The 26,231-nt window shown below is 37.6% G+C and overlaps 2 protein-coding genes and 1 long non-coding RNA gene across 5 annotated transcripts; 2 read left to right on the top strand and 1 right to left on the bottom strand.

Annotated features, from left to right (window-relative positions):
- Positions 1 to 17: 17 nt before the first annotated feature.
- LOC103516038 lies at positions 18 to 12,004 on the bottom strand. 3 transcript variants are annotated; one of them, XM_008480990.3, is made up of 6 exons: positions 11,866 to 12,004; positions 6,879 to 7,027; positions 6,060 to 6,148; positions 4,629 to 4,766; positions 4,195 to 4,238; positions 18 to 198 (listed from the first exon to the last, which is right to left on the bottom strand). In XM_008480990.3, exons 2-5 carry the CDS (start codon positions 6,997 to 6,999, stop codon positions 4,209 to 4,211), a joined length of 378 nt encoding a protein of 125 aa, XP_008479212.1. In that variant the 5' UTR covers positions 7,000 to 7,027; positions 11,866 to 12,004; the 3' UTR covers positions 18 to 198; positions 4,195 to 4,208. The 3 variants fall into 3 exon arrangements, with proteins under 3 accessions (XP_008479212.1, XP_026684358.1, XP_026684359.1); XM_026828557.1 differs by lacking the exon at positions 4,195 to 4,238 and adding an exon at positions 891 to 934 and having other exon boundaries at positions 153 to 198; XM_026828558.1 differs by lacking the exons at positions 4,195 to 4,238; positions 11,866 to 12,004 and adding exons at positions 891 to 934; positions 10,871 to 11,155 and having other exon boundaries at positions 153 to 198.
- A 531-nt stretch (positions 12,005 to 12,535) lies between these two features.
- LOC103516042 (ero1-like protein) lies at positions 12,536 to 24,753 on the top strand. Its single transcript, XM_026828556.1, has 5 exons — positions 12,536 to 12,735; positions 14,611 to 14,762; positions 22,379 to 22,637; positions 24,002 to 24,155; positions 24,739 to 24,753. Exons 2-5 carry the CDS (start codon positions 14,672 to 14,674, stop codon positions 24,751 to 24,753), a joined length of 519 nt encoding a protein of 172 aa, XP_026684357.1. The 5' UTR covers positions 12,536 to 12,735; positions 14,611 to 14,671.
- LOC103516037 lies at positions 20,243 to 21,049 on the top strand. Its single transcript, XR_541742.3, has 3 exons — positions 20,243 to 20,271; positions 20,706 to 20,762; positions 20,992 to 21,049. It is a non-coding gene; the product is annotated as an uncharacterized LOC103516037 (long non-coding RNA).
- Positions 24,754 to 26,231: the final 1,478 nt, after the last annotated feature.

Genomic DNA, 26,231 nt, shown 5'->3' with positions numbered 1-26,231 from the left:
AAAATTAGACTATTTTCAATCACTTCTCGATAAAGGTGCTTAGTAAACGTTTACTAATGACAATGTCTTCTTTCAATCAAGATTTATTTTATCCAAAAATGGACTTTGTTTTTTAAATTTGACTAAAAAATAAATAATTAAAAAAAAACTTTCCTCCTCTCCACGGTTCAATTTTCAGTTAAACTTGAAATTTCACATCTGGAAAGAAAAGAAAATTCAAAGATCATCAATGACAAAGATTCATTATTATCGGTTCACTGCTCAAGAAACATGTTTTCTTCAATCTTCCACTGAGTTCTTAACTCGTGTCATTTGATATCTTTCCAACATGAGAAATACCCTGGAGGACATCTTAAAATAACCCCAATCAACTCGACCCTATCTACTCTAGAGTCCAACTTACCCTGGGGGACATTCCTCCATACAGGATCCGTTGAAGGGTCGCCACTTGGCCTTGTCTGACAACTCGACCACTGAGTTCTGTGATTTAACCAGTCCCTTTTGTTACTCTCCCCTTCTCTTTATAAAACACAGGTTCTAGCTCACGCGAATAATTTCTTACGTGTAGTTGTGCCCTTAAAATAAACCACTAGTTCAGTGAACTGTAGACCTCACTCAGCTCTATTGGGCCCAAAATTGTATTGAGGAAATATCCTTTATGTTGAAAATTTTTTGCAAGTTCCATTAAAATTGGATGAACCGTTCGAGAGTTATCGTGTATGGAACTGCGAACAGACAAACTCAATGCAAAACCGACGAGTCGATAAAATTAGACCTCTTGCTTCAATACTACCTACTTGCTTGCTTCATATTTCTCTGCTACTGTTAAAATCCAATCTGAAATTCTTGTCAACTTTTCATAAAACCTAATAAATTATATTTCAACTCACCTTTCTGTCTGCGTTCATTCCTTCTTATCGAATGGACCGCTAGTCTGAAATCACAAAGTTCGTAACAAAACGGGTAAGAACACCTCAAAAGCTAAAGAATCTCTTCATAGGTGTAGGGAGTTAGGATCTGACTCATTTACTGAGAAATCCACTGAAAAGAGTGGTTCTTATATCTCGCTCACTCTTCACACACATGCCTCGGTGGCGTATAGTTCTAGACGCTCGCCTGGTACACAGGAGAGCGTGGGTTCAATCCCAGCCGAGGCATGGACTTTCATCCTGATTTATTTGAGAATTTGACCACTTTATAATGGAGCTAAATGGATTAGGTGAGAAATTAGTTTAGACTGCGGGAGTAAATAAACAGGGTAAATTCTTTTTTCTTTTGTCAACTCTAAGAATCGAAGTTCTAGTTTTGCTTGGCCTCCTGCATAACAAGCAAGCGCGTTACCACTGGGCTAACTTAATAATACCTTTTTCCGTTTGATACCATCGCGCTAATCCCCCATGTTCGATAAGCATCAGTGAGTAAACAAGGATCTTGTCATTGGAATATTGAGTCTCAAACTTGTATCTTTTAAGTAGGTACGTCTACATAATTATACATATTTTCCTGGGAATGTTTGCTTTTCTTCTTCTTCTTCTTCTTCTTCTTCTTCTTCTTCGTGACATAGATTCTTCAATTATTCATCTATATTTGCTACCCACGATACCTCAAAGAGAATTAAAAGCTTTCCGTTTGATACCATCGCGCTAATCCCCCATGTTCGATAAGCATCAGTGAGTAAACAAGGATCTTGTCATTGGAATATTGAGTCTCGAATCCTCATGATTGAATAGTCTTTTTCGAGAGCTCACTAAGGCGTACCCACGCTCAAAAGATCTTCATCATTTTAAATACCTACATAAGACGAGCACTTTAACCACAACACCGACACAGGTAATTCAAAATAGGAAAGAGTTCATGCTTTCGTTCTGTCAGTTAATTTATTTATCCATCCCTAGTTTTCTTTTTCATCTCTTGAACTTTAAAAATGGAAGTCTTTACACAAAGGGTGTGGTTTTTTCCTCCCTAGGGAAGAGGAAAGCAGGTAATTCAAAATAGGAAAGAGTTCATGCTTTCGTTCTGTCAGTTAATTTATTTATCCATCCCTAGTTTTCTTTTTCATCTCTTGACCTTTAGGAAGTCTTTACACAAAGGGTGTGGTTTTTTCCTCCCTAGGGAAGAGGAAAAAGGGATTGGGTTCAATAAAATATAATAACCTGTTCACATCGAGAGCTTTCTCGAGAGCTTAAGCCAAGTCAATAATGATGTTTTCTTTCGACAAAAGCAATACCAGGTAAAGCTGTTTGGAGGAAAGTTGCTTGGAACAGAATCCTATTCTAAATGGCTTCGAGTTGGTTTCAGTTAAAAGGCCAAGAGTGTCCACACTGTCCACACATAGTCGAAAAGCCTTCGATCGACGAGGTGAATCTATGTTGTCGATACAGTGTACGGTTTCAGTCGACTAACAGCTGTTTGGAGGAAAGTTGCTTGGAACAGAATCCTATTCTAAATGGCTTCGAGTTGGTTTCAGTTAAAAGGCCAAGAGTGTCCACACACAGTCGAAAAGCCTTCGATCGACGAGGTGAATCTATGTTGTCGATGCAGTGTACGGTTTCAGTCGACTAAACAAGGTTCTATTTGTATATTTGTAAACTCTACCTATGAAATATGTAAGACCTTGTTTAAACTGCGGGAGTAAAGGGACTTTTCAGTCTCATTCTGGCAGGATAAACAAGGTATATTCTATTCTTAAGATGCAGCTAGAAGTAAATTATTTAAAGAGAAGGAAAGTTTTGCGAAGGTCATGTTCAATCCACCCACCCGTTTCCAATAATGCAAACAGTTCAAAATAGAAATGAAATCCATGGAAAAAACATGGGTGGATGTAATTACAGGAACTTGTAGAGAGACAGATGGAATGACAAGAAGAAGATCGTGAGAGGACCAAACACAAAAGGGTTTCTCACAAGGCGATGGAAGTTTCATCAGTAGCAGGGTGTAGTGTAGTAAATCCATGGAAAAAACATGGGTGGATGTAATTACAGGAACTTGTAGAGAGACAGATGGAATGACAAGAAGAAGATCGTGAGAGGACCACCAAACACAAAAGGGTTTCTCACAAGGCGATGGAAGTTTCATCAGTAGCAATGCCTCGGTGGTGTAGTGGTCAAGATGCTCGCCTGGTAATCAGGAGGACGTGGGTTCAATCCCCGCGGAAGTATGGAATTTGTCCTCAATAGAATTTGAGAACTTGACCACAGTAATAGTAACCTACTGCTGGAGTAAAGAGACTTTTCAGTTCTATTCTTATTACAGTGCGCCATAGTCCAATGGCCGATCCTATGGTGTCAAGGGGTTTTTTTTTGACGTCACCTATTTGATCTACACAGGCCAGTACATAAAATCTGGATGAACTGAAAACTCTCTGTGGTAAGATCGGGCATAAGACGCTAACTCTCTGTGGTAAGATCGGGCATAAGACGCTAAGTACTCGGAGTACATACATAATTTCTCATCTTTAGATTTCTGCTCAAGATGCTCGCCTGGTAATCAGGAGGACGTGGGTTCAATCCCCGCGGAAGTATGGAATTTGTCCTCAATAGAATTTGAGAACTTGATAATAGTAACCTACTGCTGGAGTAAAGAGACTTTTCAGTTCTATTCTTATTACAGTGCGTCATAGTCTAATGGCCGATCCTATGGTGTCAAGGGGTTTTTTTTTTGACGTCACCTATTTGATCTACACAGGTCAGTACATAAAATCTGGATGAACTGAAAACTCTCTGTGGTAAGATCGGGCATAAGACGCTAAGTACTCGGAGTACATATCTACATAATTTCTCATCTTTAGATTTCTGTACTGAGTTCTGTGATTTAACCAGTCCCTTTTGTTACTCTCCCCTTCTCTTTATAAAACACAGGTAGCTCACGCGAATAATTTCTTGCACGTGTAGTTGTGCCCTTAAAATAAACCAGTAGTTCAGTGAACTGTAGACCTCACTCAGCTCTATTGAGCCAAGTAGACCTCACTCAACCCTATTGGGCCCAAAATTACAAGGGAAAATTTCCATTATAACTATGAATGTTGAACATTTTTGCAAGTTGCATTAAAATCGGATGAACCGATCAAGAGTTTTCGTGCATCAAACATAGGTACAAACTTAATGCAAAACCATCGAGCCAAAACAAAGCTACTGCTGGAATCCAATCTGAAATTAATCTTCTCGTAAAATCTAACAAATAAATATTTCAACTCACCGTACTGTCTGCGTTCATTCCTTCTTATCGAATGGACCGCTAGTCTGAAATCAGCAAAAATTCAGATCAGTTAGCAAATGATTGAGTGAGAAGGCATCCACTCGTAAAATTTTGTAGCCAAAACCAAATGTCAGCCTAAAAGCGATCACTCTAGGGCTGACGAAAAATGCCGACCCCGTCTGTACAGCGGAAAAAGGCGAAGAAAAAGAAGAGGAGTGCTTTGTTTAGACTGTCAGTTTAGAACAAATTGTTCATTATACCAACAGTTTAATAGAGTACCTCTTTATTGATATAATTTTGTTTAATTACAAACTAATATTCCAGAGCTAAAGCACATCATTAGTAAAAAAAAAGAAAAAGAAGAAGAAGAAGAAGAAGAAGAAGAAGAAGAAGAAGAAGAAGAAGAAGAAAAAAAAAAGATCGGGCTAACTTACCACATCAAACCCAAGTAACTTCTCAATGGGCGTGTATCGCCACTCGGTTCTCTTCACAAAGTCCAGCTCCTTACGCAGATCCTTCAGGCGTCGCTGTTGCGCCTGCTCCTGAAGTTCCTCTAGAGTTTTCTCTATCACCTGCGAAAAGAAAATGGAAAAAAGAAGTAAAAAATCACCACATGAATAACAATGAAATTTAAATTATAAGAAGAAATGCCTCCAATAGAAAGAAGAAATACCTTACGTATTCTTGAGAGTTCATTGCAACGGTCGATACATTGATTAGACTTACTTTATCATGGACACTCGTTGCTTGAAGTTGGTTTTTTTCGGGTTTTTATGTACTATCTGTTTAACGTTTTGTTTTCGTAACCTTCTGGTCTTCGCGTGTTCTTCCGTCTTTTTTCTGTGAACTTTTAGTGTCTCCCGCGGCTGTTCTACTACCTAACCTCTTCTTGGCTTTCAACTTCAAGCAACGAGGAAGCAAAACATGTTTTATCACCATGTGAACAGCTATAACCAATAAATCCACATTAGGTACACACGTACCGAGATAATTGCACGCTACACAACATACAGGATTATACGGGAAGGATGCTGGGAGCTGAGTCAACAACGTGCCAACGCGGAAAAAAGTACACAATTTCTCCAAACAATTAGAATTACTTTGCACCAAGGGTCGCCAAACTTGGATCGCGAAAAACTCAGATGACTAGGATACCCTTGGCGAGCTACCTTTTAGTCTGAAAACCAAATATTTAAGTACGACGTGAAAACGTACATTTTTGGTTTCCATAAGAGTTGCTCTCAACTTGTGCGACTGTCCGGGAGCTGCGAGCTATCGGTAGCTCGCGATCTATCGGTAGCTCGCGATCGACGGGTTGGCGATCCCTACCTTACACATTCGGCTAGGCTGGGACTTTGAACAACCGGATTGCAGATTTCTGTCTCTCCAAAGTCAAAGTCGTGTCTAATTTTTCAATATTTTCTACAGAAGCAAAACAAACGATAAAAAAATACAAAGGAAGCAAAACATGTTTTATCACCATGTGAACAGCTATAACCAATAAATCCACATTAGGTACACACGTACCGAGATAATTGCACGCTAAACAACATACAGGATTATACGGGAAGGATGCTGGGAGCTGAGTCAACAACGTGCCAACGCGGAAAAAGTACACAGTTTTTCCAAACAATTAGAATTACTTTGCACCAAGGGTCGCCAAACTTGGATCGCGAAAAACTCAGATGACTAGGAGCTAGGACTCTTGGCGAGCTACCTTTTAGTCTGAAAACCAAATATTTACGACGTAAAAACGTACATTTTTGGTTTCCATAAGAGTTGCTCGCAACTTGTGTGTACTTAGTGGAACAAGAATAGATCTTTGTAAAAGAGAAGGTGGTTAATAAATCTATTTTCATTATTACCTGCTCAAATTCGATCTGAACGAGAAGATTTTCGTAGTCAAAGTCAGACGAGGACTGTTTGCAGGATGATGTCGGCGAATTGGCTTTAGCTGGAAGAGAGAAGGATGCAAAAGACTTGTGTGAGAAATGGAGCAGACCCTTGTAACAGAATAAACTCTGTACTCCATTAAGTCAACCTGCAGGCTACCCACCTCCTCACATTGACCTCACCCAGCCTGAGAGGAGCCGGGAAAAACCAGGATTGGCCAAATGGTCATCCATCCAGATACTGACCACCTGAAATGTTGCCTTCAGCAATCCATTGGGGAACTGGTGCATTCGACGCAAAACTGACCGTGGCTATTTATGACGTAATGTTACTTGCAACTATTTTCAATGCAGTTTGATATACATAAACTCATATGTCTGCTCCAGAAAAAATCTCTACCGTTTAAGCGTGTCTCTAAAGCTGTGTTCACACAAGGTCGACGGCCATCGATCGATGTCGACTGAAACCGTCCACACTGTCTCGACAACATAGATTCACCTCGTCGATCGACGCGACGGTCGACTATGTGTGGACACATCTGAACATTCAGAGCCAATGTTTTACCCAGAGCTTTTCAGCCAAACTTTTTACTCAGTCGACTGAAACCGTCCACACTGTCTCGACAACATAGATTCACCTCGTCGATCGACGCGACGGTCGACTATGTGTGGACACATCTGAATTCTGAACATTCAGAGCCAATGTTTTACCCAGAGCTTTTCAGCCAAACTTTTTACTCGGAACTTTTCAGGCAAAGTTTTACCCAGACCTTTTTCAGTCAAAGTTTTTACCTTCAGAGGAGCTATGGTTAGCTTGGGCAGATTTCCACTGAGAGGGCGGAGTTAGCACGAACTGAGTGAGTCGAGGATTTACATTGGACACCTTGCTGAGGGTGTTAGTAGTCCCACTCATGTCACCTCACTAGTAGCAGGTAGGCGACCTGAAACAAAAATGTCAGCACTAATTAAAACACAATTCGGGGACAGAACTCGGAGCTTCTTAATTAAAATCGACTAAAGGCGGAGTTAGCACGAACTGAGTGAGTCGAGGATTTACATTGGACACCTTGCTGAGGGTGTTAGTAGTCCCACTCATGTCACCTGACTAGTAGCAGGTAGGCGACCTGAAACAAAAATGTCAGCACTAATTAAAACACAAATCGGGGACAGAACTCAGAGCTCCTTAATTAAAATCGACTAAAAAAAAGCAGCATAGGGTCGCGCTTCGCGCTCCCTATTACTACATAATATATCTACCTACATACTTTCATGTAATGATTTAAAATCAAGACTAGAGCCCGTTCTTCCTTAATTCCTTTCAATGTTTCCTAATAACTACCAATAGGTCGTCGCGACAAATTTCAAGATCAGACAGAGCTCATTTGTGTGAGAAAATGTGAAAAAATTCGCCAAAAACCAGTTTTCCCTACATACTTTCATGTAATGATTTAAAATCAAGACTAGAGCCCGTTCTTCCTTAATTCCTTTCAATGTTTCCTAATAACTACCAATATAATGCTTAAGTCACCCATCCATTTATTGGCTTTGCTCGGCGTAGCTTAACATAGATGACGCTGAAACTGGTCTTAAATTAACGACTGAAGTGTTATCTAAAACTTTTTCGCTTTGAGTTCATAGGTCGTCGCGACAAATTTCAAGATCAGAGATTATTTGTGTGAGAAAATGTGAAAAAATCCCCCAAAACCAGTTTTTTTTTGGTTTTCTGGACAAAATTTGCACAACCATTTTCTTCGTGTTCCTGGTAAAAAGACCTTTAATTTGATATATAGGTCGACCAGGTTTGGATAAGTCCTTCTTTGGGAACAGAAATGTGTACACAGACAAACAGACGACACCGAAGTGAATACAATAGCCCGTCCGTCCCTTATACGTAAAAAAAAGACCTTTAATTTGATATATAGGTCGACCAGGTTTGGATAAGTCCTTCTATGGGGACAGAAATGTGTACACAGACAGACAGACGACACCGAAGCGAATACAATAGCCCGTCCATTATATCTTTTTATTACTATTGTAATTTAATAAAGGAAGGACGGACTAAAAAGAACTACTCTTTTTAGTGAACTACTCAGTCAATGAGTCAGATCCTAAAACATGGAACTCACTTTTCAAAGAAAATAGGATAGGTAGGGAATCTTTTTTAAGTGCGTCAACATCAGACATGTTACAATATTGTTACATAATAAGCGATGTTACATGCACACAATTGGCTTTACAAACAGATTTCCAGGTAACATGGACTCAAGAAGTTATTATTGTCTTGACTGTCTCTCAGAATAGATAATACTATTAAATTCACAATGGGGTTTTAATTAGTAAGTAGGTAATTCTAGGAAAAGATCGCAAGATAAAAGGGGCTCCGGTATGAGAATGGTCAAAGAAAAAGAATTAAGAAATACATTTGGGGGTAGCTCCTTTCAAAATTATCCGCAAATCTATGTACTTTGGACAAGGAAGGAGCCGTCCTCGGGATTCAAAGCCCGCTTGACTGTCTCTCAGAATAGATAATACTATTAAATTCACAATGGGGTTTTAATTAGTAAGTAGGTAATTCTAGGAAAAGATCGCAAGACAAAAGGGGCTCCGGTATGAGAATGGTCAAAGAAAAAGAATTAAGAAATATATTTGGGGGTAGCTCCTTTCAAAATTATCCGTAAATCTATGTACTTTGGACAAGGAAGGAGCCGACAATTCCTGGCGTCCTCGGGATTCAAAACCCGTAACCCTTCCAACACCGTGAGATACATGGTTATCTCACAGACACAGAAAGTGTATTTGAACTGTCACAGTTAAAAACTTTGATTTCCGATGAGATAAATAAGGAGCAGATGGGAAGACTAAAAATATCTCGTAAATGTTTCAACCAAGATTTTAGACAAACAACAATAATGAGTTATCGTCCTCATCATTTCTAAAGTGCATTAGGCCCTGTACACACGAGATGATTTGTCTGCACACTTATCTTCCAAATTGGTCTCACGAGCTTCGTCTTTCGACAGACCGTTCTAAAATGTTGAGATTGAGACAGACCTGTTTTCCTTGGTTGAAAAGCCCAAGTACCTACTCGGGTTGAGCATTTGAGGTTGTTTATCGATATTAAAAAGAGCCCTAGACGTAAATTGCGAAGGGAAAGAGCAGCAGGTTTATGTATTTTATGGGGAACGAGTGTATTTTATGGGATAGGTACCTTACTCGTGTTTGTTCTTATCCCACACCCTTTTTCCCGATGGAAAGTTCTCCTTTGAGTGCAAATATTTTCAATTTTGTTCGATAAGATACACGTGCGTAAATAATCTGCCCACGTCGACACCGTGTGCTCATATGGGTTAAGTAGCCTGTGTAAACAAACAGCGAAACCTTCGAGATGTTATCAGTAATTAACCCTTTTTCCCAACCTGACACAAAGCGTCTTATCCCCTGCATTCCATACAGTTTGCCCATGTTTATGTTTTTTTTTTTCTACGCGTAAACAATTTTTTCCCCCAAGTTTCTCTCCTCACTTCTTTTGTCCTCTGATTCTCTTTTATTTTTCTCATTCGTTCCGACTAGTTGTCAAGGTCACAACATAAATAAGGCAAATTACGAATAACCCCGACATTACTTCGCCATTAATAAAATGACGTCATTGCTTTCATTGCCCTGTATTATTTTATTATTATTATTTTTTTTTAATTATCAAAATAAACAAAAACTAATGCAGATGTCGCCCGCCTTGTGTTGCACCACGCAATTTCTCGACCTAATGTGTTACAATGCACCCTATTTATCAGACAGAACCATATATTTACATATCGTCTTGAGAGTTTTCAACTTGTATCTTTCCGGAAAGGAAAATCAAGTAATGTAGACCCACATGTTAAGGTGTATTTTCCTTTCTGGGTATCATTAGATACAAAACTGGTTTTGTCAAGATCGAAATTTTCAACTTCAATACATTGGCTGCCAAAGCACATTTCATGGTGTTTACCCTACAGACCCCTATGAATGAGAGACTTGAAAATTTTCACTTTTCCGGAAAGGAAAATCAAGTAATGTAGACCCACATGTTAAGGTGTATTTTCCTTTCTGGGTATCATTAGATACAAAACTGGTTTTGCCAAGATCAAAATTTTCAACTTCAATACATTGGCTGCCAAAGCACATTTCATGGTGTTAACCCTACAGACCCCCATGAATGAGAGACTTGAAAATTTTCACTCCTCAATTCTTGGAATTTTTCATTAAACAAATTGCTGATTTCACTTAAGGGGCCTCTCTTTCAGAAAACAATTTTAAATACATAAGCGTCCTGTGGCGGTCAATAATAGTATATATGAGACCTTGTTTAGACCACTGCGGTAAAGGTAAAGGGACTTTTCAGTCCTATTCAGGCAAGATAAACAAGGTGTATATTCTATTTTGCTCAAAGAGAAATTTCATACGGAAACTGGTTTTGTTTTTGACGGTATCCAGAAAAAAAATGAAAAATAATAATAATAATAAAAAATACACCTATAGTTAATACTTCCTTAAATTTAATATTATGAGCACCAATTGTACACTGATAATAACAAGGTGTATATTCTATTTTGATCAAAGAGAAATTTCATACGGAAACTGGTTTTGTTTTTGACGGTATCCAGAAAAAAAATGAAAAACAATAATAATAAAAAATACACCTATAGTTAATACTTCCTTAAATTTAATATTATGAGCACCAACTGTACACTGATAATATTGTATAATATGTCATAAACACAAATATATACCTGCAACATACTTACAAGAATGAAATTGGAAGTCTCCGATATTAATTAACATCCTCTGGAGAGACCATTTATTAATAATACCCGGTTTTTATATTCACCATGAAAATATTTCAGTTATATCATGCAGGAAGATGGTTTCACTTTGAAAACTATTGGTTCTATGTAATGAACTGAGTACTGATTCAATTTCATTCAACTAGTAATGAGCAATACAAAAATTTACAAAATAACAATGAAGTCTGATTCAAAACAAACTGTTTAACTGATAACAGAAGTACTTGGATTTTTTTTTTTTCTTAAACTGTATAAATGTTGAATGAGTTAATTAATGATGACCTAATGCTTAGCAATACAAAAATTTACAAAATAACAATGAAGTCTGATTCAAAACAAACTGTTTAACTGATAACAGAAGTACTTGGATTTTTTTTTTCTTATTTCTTAAACTGTATAAATGTTGAATGAGTTAATTAATGATGACCTAATGCTAACAAGAACAACAAAATTATCATTTTATCATATTATTTGTGTATCATTTCCTAGAAACAACATATTTTTCTTTTTGTCACAACACATTCAGACAAACTGTTTATACCTACTTATTAATTAGCTTGAAAGATTTCATTTAAATTTTCAACTATTGCGTTTTATTGACATCTAAACTAAATGTGTTTTATTTCCTAGAAACAACATATTTTTCTTTTTGTCACAACACATTCAGACAAACTGTTTATACCTACTTATTAATTAGCTTGAAAGATTTTATTTAAATTTTCAACTATTGCGTTTTATTGACATCTAAACTAAATGTGTTTAGAGGAGAAAATTAAAAGTGAACTCATAGTAAGATGAGACCAAAAGACTACCTTTATAATTTTATTATTACATGGACAGCAACATTTTTTTAGAACGCAAAAAGCGTGTAACCTCAAAGCTTACCCTGCCATGTGGATATGAATTTAAGCTCAAGAAATAAAAGAAATAAGACTATATTAGAGAAAAGAACATACCTGAACTTTGAAACCAAGCTATTGAATTCCTTTTAAATAACTTTAGAAATTTGAATAGAAACAAAAATTTAAAGAATGCTGTTCCGAATCTCACGATTTTGACCAAACTCAAGAATCAAGATGCGAGATGAAAAACAAAAAACAAAACAACATGGTCGAAAAAGTAAATAAATATGTCTGCCCATGCGCATTTGCGTAGTTGATGAACGGCAACATTGCACAGAGAAAAAGTAAAATAAAATCAATAAAGGCCCGGGGTAACTTCAAGAGAGCAACGAGTATCCATGATAAAGTAAGAGCCGTGTGAAAAAGTATTTTAATAGAAGTTCTAACATACTCATGGATCTGTCAGAGTAGAAGTGGCGAAAGAAAATTTCGGAAAAGTCGTACCATTTTCCAGTAGTACAGGAAAAACCACTTTCGGGATCATAAAACTCAACTGATTGGCCGATGGCCCTACTTATACCAATATACGAATCTATGAGCCTTAATCTTGCAAACTCCTTAATCCAATAATAACCTTTTTTTTTTTTTGAAGTTAAGCAAGGTTTATAAACTTATCTGTAAACTTTACCTATGAAATATATAAGACCTTGTTTAGACTGCGGGAGTAAAGGGACTTTTCAGTCTCATTCTGGCAGGATAAACAAGGTATATTCTATTCTATTAATGTTACAGTGCGTCAGCAAAAGAAGAGTTCGCCCTGTGGCAAGCTCATGACGATGCCCAGGACAACTTCTGCACTCTACCGGATGAAGATGGAAACGCAGAGTACGTAGACCTCACGTTGAATGAGGAGCGATACACGGGCTACTCGGGGCCCTCTGCCCATCGGATCTGGAAGTCCATCTATACTGAGAACTGTTTCCGGTATGTTAGAACATAACTAGTATCGTTCCATCTCATCTGATGGGTCGATTTACAGTCTGATTTCCGAGGCTTCGTGATTGGTTGAAAGCAATTTTCTACTGCTGGCTTGCTGGGCCTATCGTAGTATTAGATTTGACACCTAAAGCTTGAAGGTTTTCAAGTCTTCTGCCAGAGAAGGTGGCTCTGAATGGTATCTGGAGGTGGTTGTTCCTTGTTTGGGATTCTCCTACTTCCGGAGACGTGTGGGGCTCTGCACCATCCGGGTAGGAAGTTTTGTTTATAGTTTCTTCTTCCATGAAACATTATCCTCCATCTCCCATTACCTCTCTTCTCCTTGACCACAATAACAGTAGTAGCCTACTGCTGGAGTAAAGGGACTTTTCAGTCCTATGCGAGCAGTATAAATAAGCACTATTATTATTATTAAAATACTTTTTCACTTTGCTCTTACTTTATCATGGATACTCGTTGCTCTCTTGAAAGCCAAGAAGAGGTTAGGTAGTAGAACAGCTCTTACTTGATACAGTAATGCTGAAGAGAAAACCTATGCTCGGTGTATCCCTAAAGATACACGCTGCAGAGAACTCTAAAACATGGTGTATCGCTAGAGATACACACGGCAGAGAACTCTAAAACATGGTGTATCGCTAGAGATACACGCGGCAGAGAACTCTAAAACATGGTGTATCGCTAGAGATAAACGCGGCAGAGAACTCTAAAACATGGTGTATCGCTAGGCGGGCCTAAAGCACGAAATTGTGTATCATTTAGGGTCGTATCACAAAAAATAGGGTTTCTTTTCTTATTTTCTGTGCTACCAACCCTTAAGTTTAGTTTAGTTTAGGCCCAAGACCATACGTACCAATTTGCTATTTTAAGAAGATCAGAGTACCATATTTTCTTCCATTTGAACTTGGTATTCAACAACCAAATCATGACTTTAATCCTAGAGATGTTCCATATAGGTTTTATTTGTTTATAATAGGGCAATTTTCCTCAACTATTCTTTTGAAAAAGCAACTTTGCTTACTACCTATTTATTTAGAATATTTATAAGTTATACAAATATTTTATTTACACTTGTTCTACAAAAAAAAAAATCTTGTTATTTATGGTTTAAATAAAAAAATAGTATTTTGTTATTTATTGTATGATCAGTAAATCAGTATTATCTGGAATGTGTTCTTTTTTTTCCAATAGCTTTTTAGTGGTTTAGCATATAGGAAGTCCGAATTTGAGTCCCGGTGCGCGGCGCGGACTATTCGAATCCATCGCGTTTTGTTTTGTTTGCTTTTTTTCTTTTTGTTTGTTCGTTTTATTTTACTCCTGCATTTTCGATGCCTACGTTGAATATGGTTTCTAAACTAAATGATCCCTCAGGCTAGGCTAGTTAGTTTGGAGGGTAGCGCGCCTTCCTTGTAGTGTAACCGCTAGGTCGCGGGCTTGTCAACTGTAAAAACATGGTGTATCGCTAGAGATACACGCGGCAGAGAACTCTAAAACATGGTGTATCGCTAGAGATACATGCGGCAGTCAACTGTAAAAACATGGTGTATCGCTAGAGATACACGCGGCAGAGAACTCTAAAACATGGTGTATCGCTAGAGATACATGCGTCAGAGAACTCTAAAACATGGTGTATCGCTAGAGATACATGCGGCAGAGAACTCTAAAACATGGTGTATCGCTAGAGATACAAAATTATTTTTCACAGTTCCGTTTAACCTCTACTAAAATACTTTTTCACCCGGTAAACCTCTATTAAAATACTTCTTCATAGTGCTGTTTATCATCTGTTAAAATACTTTTTCACCCTATGAAATTACTCTTTTGTCTGGTAAACCTCTATAAAACTCTTTTTCACTCTCATTTCAGGCCCGACTTCAGTCCCAATTCTCATTACGGGGGCCTCATCCCTTCTAGTCATCTTCAAGACATGTGCTTGGAGAAACGAGTATTCTACCGTGTTATATCGGGCCTCCATTCAAGTATTAATATTCACCTGTGTGCTAAATATTTGTTGTCAGGTAAGTGGGGACTAGAGATTGATATGTACCTAAATGGGATCCACACACTGTCGGAAATACACAAAACTTCTATCCTCAAATTCCCCACGTCTAAAATCAAATTTTCTTCCAGAAAAAAAAAGTTACCCAGATTCTTCTATCTTACCACAGAGAGTTTTCAGTTAATCCAGAGTTTAAGAAATACCAGCCTGTGTATGTGTAAATCAAATGGGTGAAGTCAAAGAAAACCCTTAATACTGTGTTAACTCTCAGTGGTAAAATCGGCCCAAGAGTCCCGACTATCAACCTGGGGATTCTGGGTTCGAATCCCGACCGAGATGTAATTTTGTGATCAAACTTGTCTCTTCCAAGTATTGTGAAAGCTGTGCTAAGGTCTTTTTTTTCAATTTAAAAGTATTTCCACGGAAAAGATTCGTATAAGCTTAACCCATCCTCTAGGGCTGTTTCTCCCTACACCTAAGTCTCAGAGTGAGCTTTTTACGAGAAGATAGTTGGAATATGAATTATAATGTTTCCAACCAACCTCAGTGGTGCTGTGGTTCACGCGTTTGACTTTGGATTTGCAGGTTGGTGGTTCGAGTCCAAGTCAAGTCAAATCATGAAATTCATCTAGGTGTAATAATTGGGGAACCATATTTGTGACAAGTATTTAAGTATGCTTAACACAATCGAGATAATTGCACGCTAAACAACATACAGGATTATACGGGAAGGATGCTGGGAGCTGAGTCAACAACGTGCCAACGCGGAAAAAGTAGACAGTTTCTCCAAACAATTAGAATTACTTTGCACCAAGGGTCGCCAAACTTGGATCGCGAAAAACTCAGATGACTAGGATACCCTTGGCGAGCTACCTTTTAGTCTGAAAACCAAATATTTAAGTACGACGTGAAAACGTACATTTTTGGTTTCCATAAGAGTTGCTCTCAACTTGTGCGACTGTCCGGGAGCTGCGAGCTATCGGTAGCTCGCGATCGACGGGTTGGCGATCCCTACCTTACACATTCGGCTAGGCTGGGACTTTGAACAACCGGATTGCGAGTACATTACCATTCGATGTATAAAGGCCGTATTGGGCATAATAATTTTTTAACTACACATTTAGAAACATGTATATCCTCTGCTATGAAAGAATGGTCATTTATTGGTAGATCTTTTATCTGCATTATGATTAGAAGCTAGGATCACATCAGCTTAATTCTGCACACAAAAAGCCCACACCGAGGCTATGGTGTAGGGGCAAACAGCTGTAAAGGATGGTTTAAGCTTCTACGAATCTAGGCGGGGTACAATGTCTATCTCACGGATATGAATATAAAGAAACCTCAGACCGTTTTCATAACGACGGCTTTTTCTACCCCTTCCTAAAAGTTTTATATGGCCCAAATGAAGGTCCATGCCAAATTTAATGCTTTCCCGAAGAAATGTAGCTTTTTTGACGTTGGCCACCGACTAATATTTTCAGATGAATAGGTGATTAGCACCCAACATGGGTCTCGCTAACTGTCTCGCATTTCTCAAGCCTGACTCACCCTGTTTAGCAAAATTTTAATAGCTTGTGGCGTCAAATAATAACAAGTCATAACCATAAGTGTCGAGTAGTGGGAGATTAAATTAAATTCATTCGAACGTATTGTTCATAATGCAAATTTCTTGTGTTTTTACCTTGAATAATTTATTAATTTCTATTAATAAAATAATAGTAATAATAAAGCGCAAGCATATCACGAGCCGCCCCTGAGATCCACCCAGCTCTGTGCGTTATCAAGGAAGTCTGGCAACAGTGCATTCTGCATTCGCAGTGACAGTCTGGTAAGTCTGGTTATTTTTTGATTTGTTTCATGTTTCTCTATAAAATGAATTTTAAAAATTGCCGCCGGGACAGCTATCTCACGTCGTCCGAGCTCATCTCAGCCCTGTTCATAACCACGGCCTCAAGTTGTAATGGAGCAGTTGCAAATGGGTAAAAATTAAGTATAAATAAATGGTCGATTCCTATGTAAAAAGTTGGGAAAAATCCAAGACCGAGGTCAAAACTCCGAAAAAATAACTGTAAAAGGTCGAAAATGCAATTTTCATTTTCCGTTCTAATGAAAGAGTTCAAATATGTGTGACGTCAGACTTTACGCAGTTTTTTTTTTCGTCCGCTAGGTAGCGCCACTATGCAAGCGCGCTAGCGGAGGAGCAGAAAGAACTGCGCAGAAACGTATGCGCACAAACACATTAATGCGTCGCCTGCGATGGAGCTTTGCTCGGGACATTTGTTGTGACGTCATCGCCTACGGGAGCGTATGCTGTGACGTCAAAGTTCACGATTTACCGGTATTTTTTAAATTGATTTATCTCGGGATCTAGAAGTCGTAGAAGAAAAAGAAAAATGCCGTTGGTCCTCATTTTTCCTGCTCCATGACTTTGAAACATCACCCAAGTAAGCGCAACTGATCTATTTTTCGTGATCTCTGAGAATGCCTGGAGACTGTTCAGAGCATGTTTGGAACAGTTTGGAGGTCAGCAAACATGAAGTATGAATCTGTAAACTGGGAGATAATTAAATTCATTCGAACGTATTGTTCATAATGCAAATTTCTTGTGTTTTTACCTTGAATAATTTATTAATTTCTATTAATAAAATAATAGTAATAATAAAGCGCAAGCATATCACGAGCCGCCCCTGAGATCCACCCAGCTCTGTGCGTTATCAAGGAAGTCTGGCAACAGTGCATTCGCATTGACAGTCTGGTTATTTTTTGATTTGTTTCATGTTTCTAGAATAGATTAGTAAGAACTATCCTATCAAATCACTGTATTTTAATTTTCACTTTCTTTTATTACCTCCCAGTTTAGGAGGAAATACCAGTTTTATGAATATGAAATTCTTGTATTATCTGACGCAACAGTATAAGTGAATGATCATAGTATAATCCCCCAAACCGTTCCATATTCAAGTATTTCTAGAGGTATGAGTTTGAGTAGAACTGCCAGTCCAAATATTGTTCTTGGGAAATTGAAAGTTTCTTACATTTGTGAGCTAGAAGAAAATGTCCATTATTTTCTTTGAATGTCTACTTCTGATTTGTTGCTGTCTGCATACCAGTGCAAATGATGGTGTAGATCCTGCCAGCCGGTATTGTTTCTGCTCTTACATTTGTGAGCTAGAAGAAAATGTCCATTATTTTCTTTGAATGTCTACTTCTGATTTGTTGCTGTCTGCATACCAGTGCAAATAATGGTGTAGATCCTGCCAGCCGGTATTGTTTCTGTAAGGTAAGTTTCACTTCCGATAAGTTAAAGCTTGTGTAATGTTGAAGTGTATTTTCCCAAATTCTGGGGAGTAAGTGGCTGTAATTATCAGGAAGTATTCTTCTTTTAATGTAAAAACAATTTGAAAATAAAGGGTTGCTCAAAGAGGGATGGAGAGGTAGTTATATGTTGGGGATAACGAGAGGATATAGGAAGAGGAATGAATAGGGAAGGGAGAAAACAGGGGGTTGAGATGTCATTGATAGTGTGATGAGGATGAGATATCAGGGAACTCCTACACCATCTTCCATGTCTCATACCCCACATACCTACACTAAAATCCAGTCTGATATCAATTCTCGGTGATGTAGTGGTCAAGGCACTCGCCTGGTAAACAGGAGGGCATGGGTTCAATCCCTGCCAAAGTATGGAATTTTATCCTCAATATAATTTGAAAATTAGACCACAATAATAGTAGTAGCCTACTGCTGGAGTAAAAGGACTTTTCAGTCCTATGCAAGCAGTATAAATAAGCACTATTATTATTATTCTCTGTTAGACCAGCTATTTTTACTTGACACTTCATACACATCAGTTTTTGCAATTCACAGTGTCCTGTGTCTCTATAACAGTTTGATCAGTACACTAGTTATTGCAATTCAATAGGTACAGGTTATATTGATTTGGTATGATTTAAGTCATTTTAGGCTTATCTACACCTGCCTCATACCTGATGCAATATCTGAATAATGCAATTCACAGTGTCCTGTGTCTCTATAACAGTTTGATCAGTACACTAGTTATTGCAATTCAATAGGTACAGGTTATATTGATTTGGGTTGATTTAAGTCATTTTAGGCTTATCTACACCTGCCTCATACCTGATGCAATATCTGAATAAGAAAGTGCCAGAATTGATAGTCTATCAAACAGCATTCAGGTGTACATTGCTCTAAAATTCAAAACAAGAGTAATCAATTGGATTTTAACATTTTCAACATTGGTTTTGTGGGTTTTATCTGTAATAATAATATCTCAAAACATGCCATCTGTACAAACATATTCTTTCCTCATTCATGGATTCTCTCTCTCTCTCTCTCTCTCTCTCTTTTTTTTTTTCAATATGTATAGTTTATGTTCCAATTTATCTTTCAGTTTCATAAAAGTATCATCATGATCACTTCAGAGTTATGTGACAGAAATTGAGTTGTCAGTTTAACAGTGTTACTTAAATGCCTTTTTCTCTTTCAGCTCAAAGGTCAAATCAATGATTGCAGCTGTGATGTAGATACGGTGGATCACTACAACAATGTCAAAATCCAGCCAAGACTTCAGAGCATAGTGCTTAAAGATTATTTCAAATTCTTTCAAGTAAGTTTCCAGAAACATTATTTGTTTCTTAGTTTTCTGTCAAGGTTCTGAGTCAAAGTCTTTATGAGTCAGTAACAAGTCACAATAGCATTTTCTTAAAATCAAGTCAGTTTACCAACTTCTGATACATACTTTTTTCTTCAATTTTTGGAATATTAAATGTTCTGGACCAGTAGGTATTAGATCAAACCAAGTGACCCCAGTCATCCTGTCAGTCATAAGTCAATAAGGACTAACAATCATGAATGTTCTGGACCAGTAGGTATTAGATCAAACCAAGTGACCCCAGTCATCCTGTCAGTCATAAGTCAATAAGGACGAACAATCATGACTCATTCTATTACCATCAAATACAATCACAATGACTGTATTGGATTAGTTTGTGATACATAGTACATATATGTATCTAATTTTGAGCTAAATAATAAGATTCAGGTAGGAAGTAGAGGTGTAAAATCTCATTTAATATGTAGCTCCAGTTATCAATAAATTGTGTCACACTTTAGTTTGTCTCAGCTTATTTGGCTGAAAAAAAAAAAAAAAAAAAAAAAAAAAAAAAAAAAAAAAAAAACAACATTGCAAAGCTTGAGTCTCAAAGGCTTTGAAATGTCCTGTTTTAAAGGAGTGACATCATTGTTTGTTGATGGCTCAATTTAATTTCATATCTCCTTTTTCAGGTGAACCTAAGGCAAAGCTGTCCATTCTGGCATGATGACTTCAAGTGTTCCATGCGATACTGTTCAGTGGAGCACTGCACTGAGGTGGGTAGAACAGTAGAATGGCTGATTTTTAGTTCAAAACTAAAAGCTCAGTTCTATTAGTTTTGATACATTACACCTCTCCTTGTTTGCCTTTTCCTGTTCCAGAAGGATACTGTTCAGTGGAGCACTGCACTGAGGTGGGTAGAACAGTAGAATGGCTGATTTTTAGTTCAAAACTAAAAGCTCAGTTCTATTAATTTTGATACATTACACCTCTCCTTGTTTGCCTTTTCCTGTTCCAGAAAGGTTGGCATTTGTTATCATGATCAGATCAGCTTGAAAGGTCATAGCCAAAATTCAGTTTATTATCAAATGAATGAATGAAGTGAGATTAACTTTAATCCTATGTGTCTAATGTGTCCTAGTGTATGACTTATGTATTGGGACTGGGTATAAAAAAGGAAGTGATTCTTGACCTAAAAAAAAAGAAAAAAAAAAAGATCCTTAGATAACATGAGGACTTCTGAACTAGGTATCTTAAGTTGTACTTAAGTTGTTGTTAGTACTCAAGTAGGTACTTAAAGAACTACAACTTAAGTTGTAAAATTGTAATGACTATCCTTGGTTTCAGGCTGACATACCAGATGGGCTGAGGCATAAGAAGAAGTATGAAAGTACCCTAATGAAGGTGAGTTGATGTTATTTGAAGTTGACAATCAATTGACCAAACCAAATTCTGAGTACAGAACCTTTGACAGGAAATGAACCTGGGACAACCTCTAGTGAAACCTACCTGGTTTCTATTCCTCCAATATAAATAAATAATAATCATCATAATAAATTAAAAATAAATACCTAAATAAAACAATGTACCTAGAAGGAAAAAACAAACTATTTATTTATGATTTTGGTTTCAGCTTGACAAACATCAGGGTGATGCTACAAGCTCGGATTGTGATGAAGATGATCTTGGATTTTTGAACACAACAATAAGGTAAGCTGTCCTTCAACTCTGCTCCAAAATCCTTCATACCCACTATACTTAATAATAATATTGTTACAAAATGAAATAAATAAATAAATACTTAATAATAATAATAATCCAACAGGAAAGTTATTAAAACATACCATTACTTTTTTTAAACATTAAACCATACCAAAACTAACACAAAACACACCAACTATATAGGGTATACCTAAAAAACTGATTACACAAAATTCAACTGATTGGCCATAAGGAGTGCGAAAATTAGCACCATCCGGGTAGGAAGTTTTGTTTATAGTTTCTTCTTCCATGAAACATTATCCTCCATCTCCCATTACCTCTCTTCTCCGACAGATCCATGAGTATGTTAGAACTTCTATTAAAATACTTTTTCACACGGCTCTTACTTTATCATGGATACTCGTTGCTCTCTTGAAAGCCAAGAAGAGGTTAGGTAGTAGAACAGCTCTTACTTGATACAGTAATGCTGAAGAGAAAACCTATGCTCGGTGTATCCCTAAAGATACACGCGGCAGAGAACTCTAAATCATGGTGTATCGCTAGAGATACACGCGGCAGAAAACTCTAAAACATGGTGTATCGCTAGAGATACACGCGGCAGAGAACTCTAAAACATGGTGTATCGCTAGAGATACACGCGGCAGAGAACTCTAAAACATGGTGTATCGCTAGAGATACACGCGGCAGAACTCTAAAACATGGGTTATCGCTAGAGATACATGCGGCGTATGTAGTACTATTGCTGCACCCAACCTGAACGGATAACATTCGTTCTCGGAACGGCTGGCTTTCTCCTATCCTATCCTTCTTCTCTGTTCGATTTCGGGACGATAAGCTTAATACTGTGTTAACTCTCAGTGGTAAAATCGGCCCAAGAGTCCCGACTATCAACCTGGGGATTCTGGGTTCGAATCCCGACCGAGGTGTAATTTTGTGATCAAACTTGTCTCTTCCAAGTATTGTAAAAGCTGTGCTGAGGTCTTTTTTTTTCAATTTAAAAGTATTTCCACGGAAAAGATTCGTATAAGCTTAACCCAACTTTTAGGGCTGTTTCTCCCTACACCTAAGTCTCAGAGTGAGCTGTTTACGAGAAGATAGTTGGAATATGAATTCTTTTTGTGTTTCCAACCAACCTCAGTGGTGCTGTGGTTCACGCGTTTGACTTTGGATTTGGTGGTTCGAGTCCAAGTCAAGTTAAATCATGAAATTCATCTAGGTGTAATAATTGGGGAACCATATTTGTGACAAGTATTTAAGTATGCTTAACACAATAAAAATTCCTATATTTGTGTTTGCAGACAGAAACTCCATTCAACCTTGGCAGAGTGAAGCCAAGTGGGGCATGAATCTCGAAGAGTTTAGACGCCGCTTCAGTCCCGAATTCACGGAAGGTGAGGGCCCGGTTTGGCTCCAGAATCTTTACTTTGTCTACCTCCTGGAGCTGAAAGCGATCGCCAAGGCTTCCCCGTATCTAGAACAGGAATTGTACTACACGGGGAACCTGAGGGAAGACCAGGAGACTAGGAGTGCTATCCATGACTTCCTCAAAGTTGTAAAGTGAGTTATTACTAATTAGATTAATTGGGGTTCGATTCCAGCCCGGGGTGGATTTTATCCTGAACGGATACATAGAAGTGTATTTTCCCAAATTCTGGGGAGTAAGTGGCTGTAATTATCAGGAAGTATTCTTCTTTTAATGTAAAAACAATTTGAAAACTCGGTTGCTCAAAGAGGGATGGAGAGGTATATGTTGGGGATAACGAGAGGATATAGGAAGAGGAATGAATAGGGAAGGGAGAAAACAGGGGTTTGAGATGTCATTGATAGTGTGATGAAGATGAGATATCAGGGAACTCCTACACCATCTTCCATGTCTCATACCTCACATACCTACACTAAAATCCAGTCTGATATCAATTCTTGGTGATGTAGTGGTCAAGGCACTTGGGAACCTGAGGGAAGACCAGGAGACTAGGAGTGCTATCCATGACTTCCTCAAAGTTGTAAAGTGAGTTATTACTAATTAGATTAATTCGGGTTCGATTCCAGCCCGGGGTGGATTTTATCCTGAACGGATACTTTACATTGAAATGGGGGTCTTTTCTGACGAAATTCCTGTGTGCCGAGTCCAGTATGTAGTACTATTGCTGCACCCAACCTGAACGGATAACATTCGTTCTCGGAACGGCTGGCTTTCTCCTATCCTATCCTTCTTCTCTGTTCGATTTCGGGACGATAAGACTTTAGCAGTTACAGTTCCCTCTATCAAACCTCTTTTTCGTCTTTCGTCGTCCTCTCAATCAGCCCTAGGTAACTAGGGTGATTGCTTTGGGCTGGCATTTGGTTTTGATTACCAATTAGGAGTGGATGCCCTTCGCACTCAACCTTTGCTATTTCTTTAGCAAGGGAAATTCAGGCTGGTATACTCCCTATTTGTCCCCAGCCAGACTAAGCTGGTCTACTCCTTGGTTAACGTCCCCCAGCCAGACAAAAGGAAAGAAAAAAGAAAGACCTTAGCAGTTACAGTTCTGTTTTCTCTATCAAAACCTCTTTTTTTTTAAAAAAAAAAACACCTTTTTTTAGTTACAGTTCCCTCTATCAAACCTCTTTTTCGTCTTTCGTCGTCCTCTCAATCAGCCCTAGGTAACTAGGGTGATTGCTTTGGGCTGACATTTGGTTTTGACTACCAATTAGGAGAGGATGCCCTTCGCACTCAACTTTTGCTATTTCTTTAGCAAGGGAAATTCAGGCTGGTATACTCCCTGTTTCAAGTCCCCCGGCCAGACTAAGCTGGTCTACTCCTTGTTTAACGTCCCCCAGCCAGACAAAAGTAAAGAGAAAAAAAAAACCTTAGCAGTTACAGTTCTGTTTTCTCTATCAAAACCTCTTTAAAAAAACACCTTTTTTGTTCTTTTCCTCAGGGAGTTTCCCGAGCACTTTGACGAGACTGCCATGTTTACTGGTGGTGATGAGGCGGCCCGACTCAAGGATAGCTTCCGATCTCACTTCCGAAACATTTCCAACATTATGGATTGTGTGGGCTGTGAGAAGTGCAAGCTATGGGGGAAACTGCAGGTAAATAGAATATGACTGTTCGTATAATAGAACAAAACTGTTGGTTTAATTGAACAACTTGTTCTAAGCTGACAGTCGAAATCAGTACTACTTATAGTTATGATATTCATTCTGCTTTTTCATTAGCTTCCGATCTCACTTCCGAAACATTTCCAACATTATGGATTGTGTGGGCTGTGAGAAGTGCAAGCTATGGGGGAAACTGCAGGTAAGTAGAATATGACTGTTCGTATAATAGAACAAAACTGTTGGTTTAATTGAACAACTTGTTCTAAGCTGACAGTCGAAATAAGTACTACTTATAGTTATGATATTCTGTTTAGTTTGAGATAATGGTCAAGTACAATATCATACATATTTCTGGACATGGTCTTCACTTGACTTGACCACTCCAGTCAAGTGAAGACCACCAGAAATATGTATGTTATGATATTCATTCTGCTTTTTCATTTTTTAGAAAACAAGGACAAGACTGAAAAATAAAACTGTGGAAAACAAAAGACAAGTTATTTTTTTGTTTTTGAGGAATGTCATCATTCTCTTATGTGTTAATTTTCTTACACTTTCAAGACTCCATTTTCAGGTTTTTATCTTCTGATAGACGCGGGAAACCTTTGCATAAGGAACACAACATGTACCTAACAATGAAGCGATTTGGTGTAAGTATGAAATGTTCAGTTCCCTTTCCCCTACCATTTCAGTAATATCACATACGGGGATTTGAAGTTCTACTCAGCAAAAATAGAGCCATGGAAGTGATAAGAAAATTTCACATAATCAAATGTTTCTTTATTTAATAATAAAATTAAATTAACAAAAGGAAAAAAAGTCTTACTTGAAAAAAAGGGGGGAAAACAATTTTAATAACTCAATAAACGTAAAGTACACACACTGTTTAAAACCCATCTGATGTAGATTCTATCATTTAGCATAATAATACTGATGCAACTGGACGTGTAGACTATTAAAAAACATTTTTAAATTGAATATTTTGTTAAACCCATTCAAGCCGATAAATAGGTTTAGAACAAATATTCACAATTTTTAATAGGAGAAAAAAATATTCATTTTTATTACATAAATGTTATCATGTTGTTCTCTTGAAAATATTTCGCACGAAAAATCATCAATTCATAAAACGTTAAGTACCTACTTTTTTGTATTTTAATCAATCCCATTAAAGTATTGTCAGGTATTTCATGTTCAAAATGGATTTTGAAAAAGGTAGATAACGCCAAAGATATTTCAATGTAGAGGCTTAAAGATGTGTATGGGAATTAGTTTTCAATGGTTAGCTAGCTGTACCATAGTAGAGCATTTTCATACAGAATTTCGATATTTTCACAAACCAATTTAACTAAATAATAAATAATATAGATGGGCAGTGTACAATATGAAAGTTCACAGATCTACGGCTAAGTGGTTCACCTTATTGTATTTGCGTCTTCCAGTACACTCTCAATTAATTGATAACTGGAATTACATACAAAGATGTTATTTTATTTATCATTTAGGATCAAATGAGAGAGGTTAAAAGATGATGAACAAACTTTACCTCCATTATTCTCATTAGTCATTTACAAGATAAACACATTTTAGAATTGCTCGCCTGGTAAACAGATTTGGACAAAGGTCTTTTCTTCATGTACAAAAAAAAATAAAAAAAAAAAAAAATAGAAAAATTAGAAAATATCACTTGCGACTCAGAGTAAAATATCAGTTACGCCTGTTTGTGATACCAAAGAAACCACTTGAACAAGTTGTTTTATTCGAAATCCGTTTTTTGTTACTTACGCCCCTTTCTCATTCCATGGTCGAGGAGAGCGCGGGTTCGATCCCAGCCGAGACATGGAATTTTATCCTCATTTATTTCATAAATTGACTACATAATAATAGAGCTCTAAGGGTTAGGTGGTAGAGAACGCCTTGTTAACCTCGCTAAATGGTTACGTTCCACTCAAGATAGATTATTATTATTTTAGTGGTGTGATAGAGGGAATGAATTTTATCCTCATTTATTTCATAAATTGACTACATAATAATAGAGCTCTAAGGGTTAGGTGGTAGAGAACGCCT

Source organism: Diaphorina citri, unplaced genomic scaffold (genome assembly GCF_000475195.1).
Source record: "Diaphorina citri unplaced genomic scaffold, Diaci psyllid genome assembly version 1.1 scaffold1469, whole genome shotgun sequence".
Lineage (NCBI taxonomy): Eukaryota > Metazoa > Arthropoda > Insecta > Hemiptera > Psyllidae > Diaphorina > Diaphorina citri.
This window is presented reverse-complemented; position numbering and strand designations above follow the sequence as displayed.

Coding starts and splice junctions, on each gene's coding strand:
- LOC103516042 (XM_026828556.1), top strand. CDS start 14,672: ATGTGCTTGGAGAAACGAGTATTCTACCGTGTTATATCGGGCCTCCAT. Junction 14,763..22,378: donor TGCTAAATATTTGTTGTCAG/GTAAGTGGGGAC, acceptor TTGTGTTTGCAG/ACAGAAACTCCATTCAACCT. Junction 22,638..24,001: donor GACTTCCTCAAAGTTGTAAA/GTGAGTTATTAC, acceptor TCTTTTCCTCAG/GGAGTTTCCCGAGCACTTTG.
- LOC103516038 (XM_008480990.3), bottom strand. CDS start 6,999: ATGAGTGGGACTACTAACACCCTCAGCAAGGTGTCCAATGTAAATCCT. Junction 6,149..6,878: donor TAACCATAGCTCCTCTGAAG/GTAAAAACTTTG, acceptor TCTCTCTTCCAG/CTAAAGCCAATTCGCCGACA. Junction 4,767..6,059: donor TTCAGATCGAATTTGAGCAG/GTAATAATGAAA, acceptor TTCTTTTCGCAG/GTGATAGAGAAAACTCTAGA.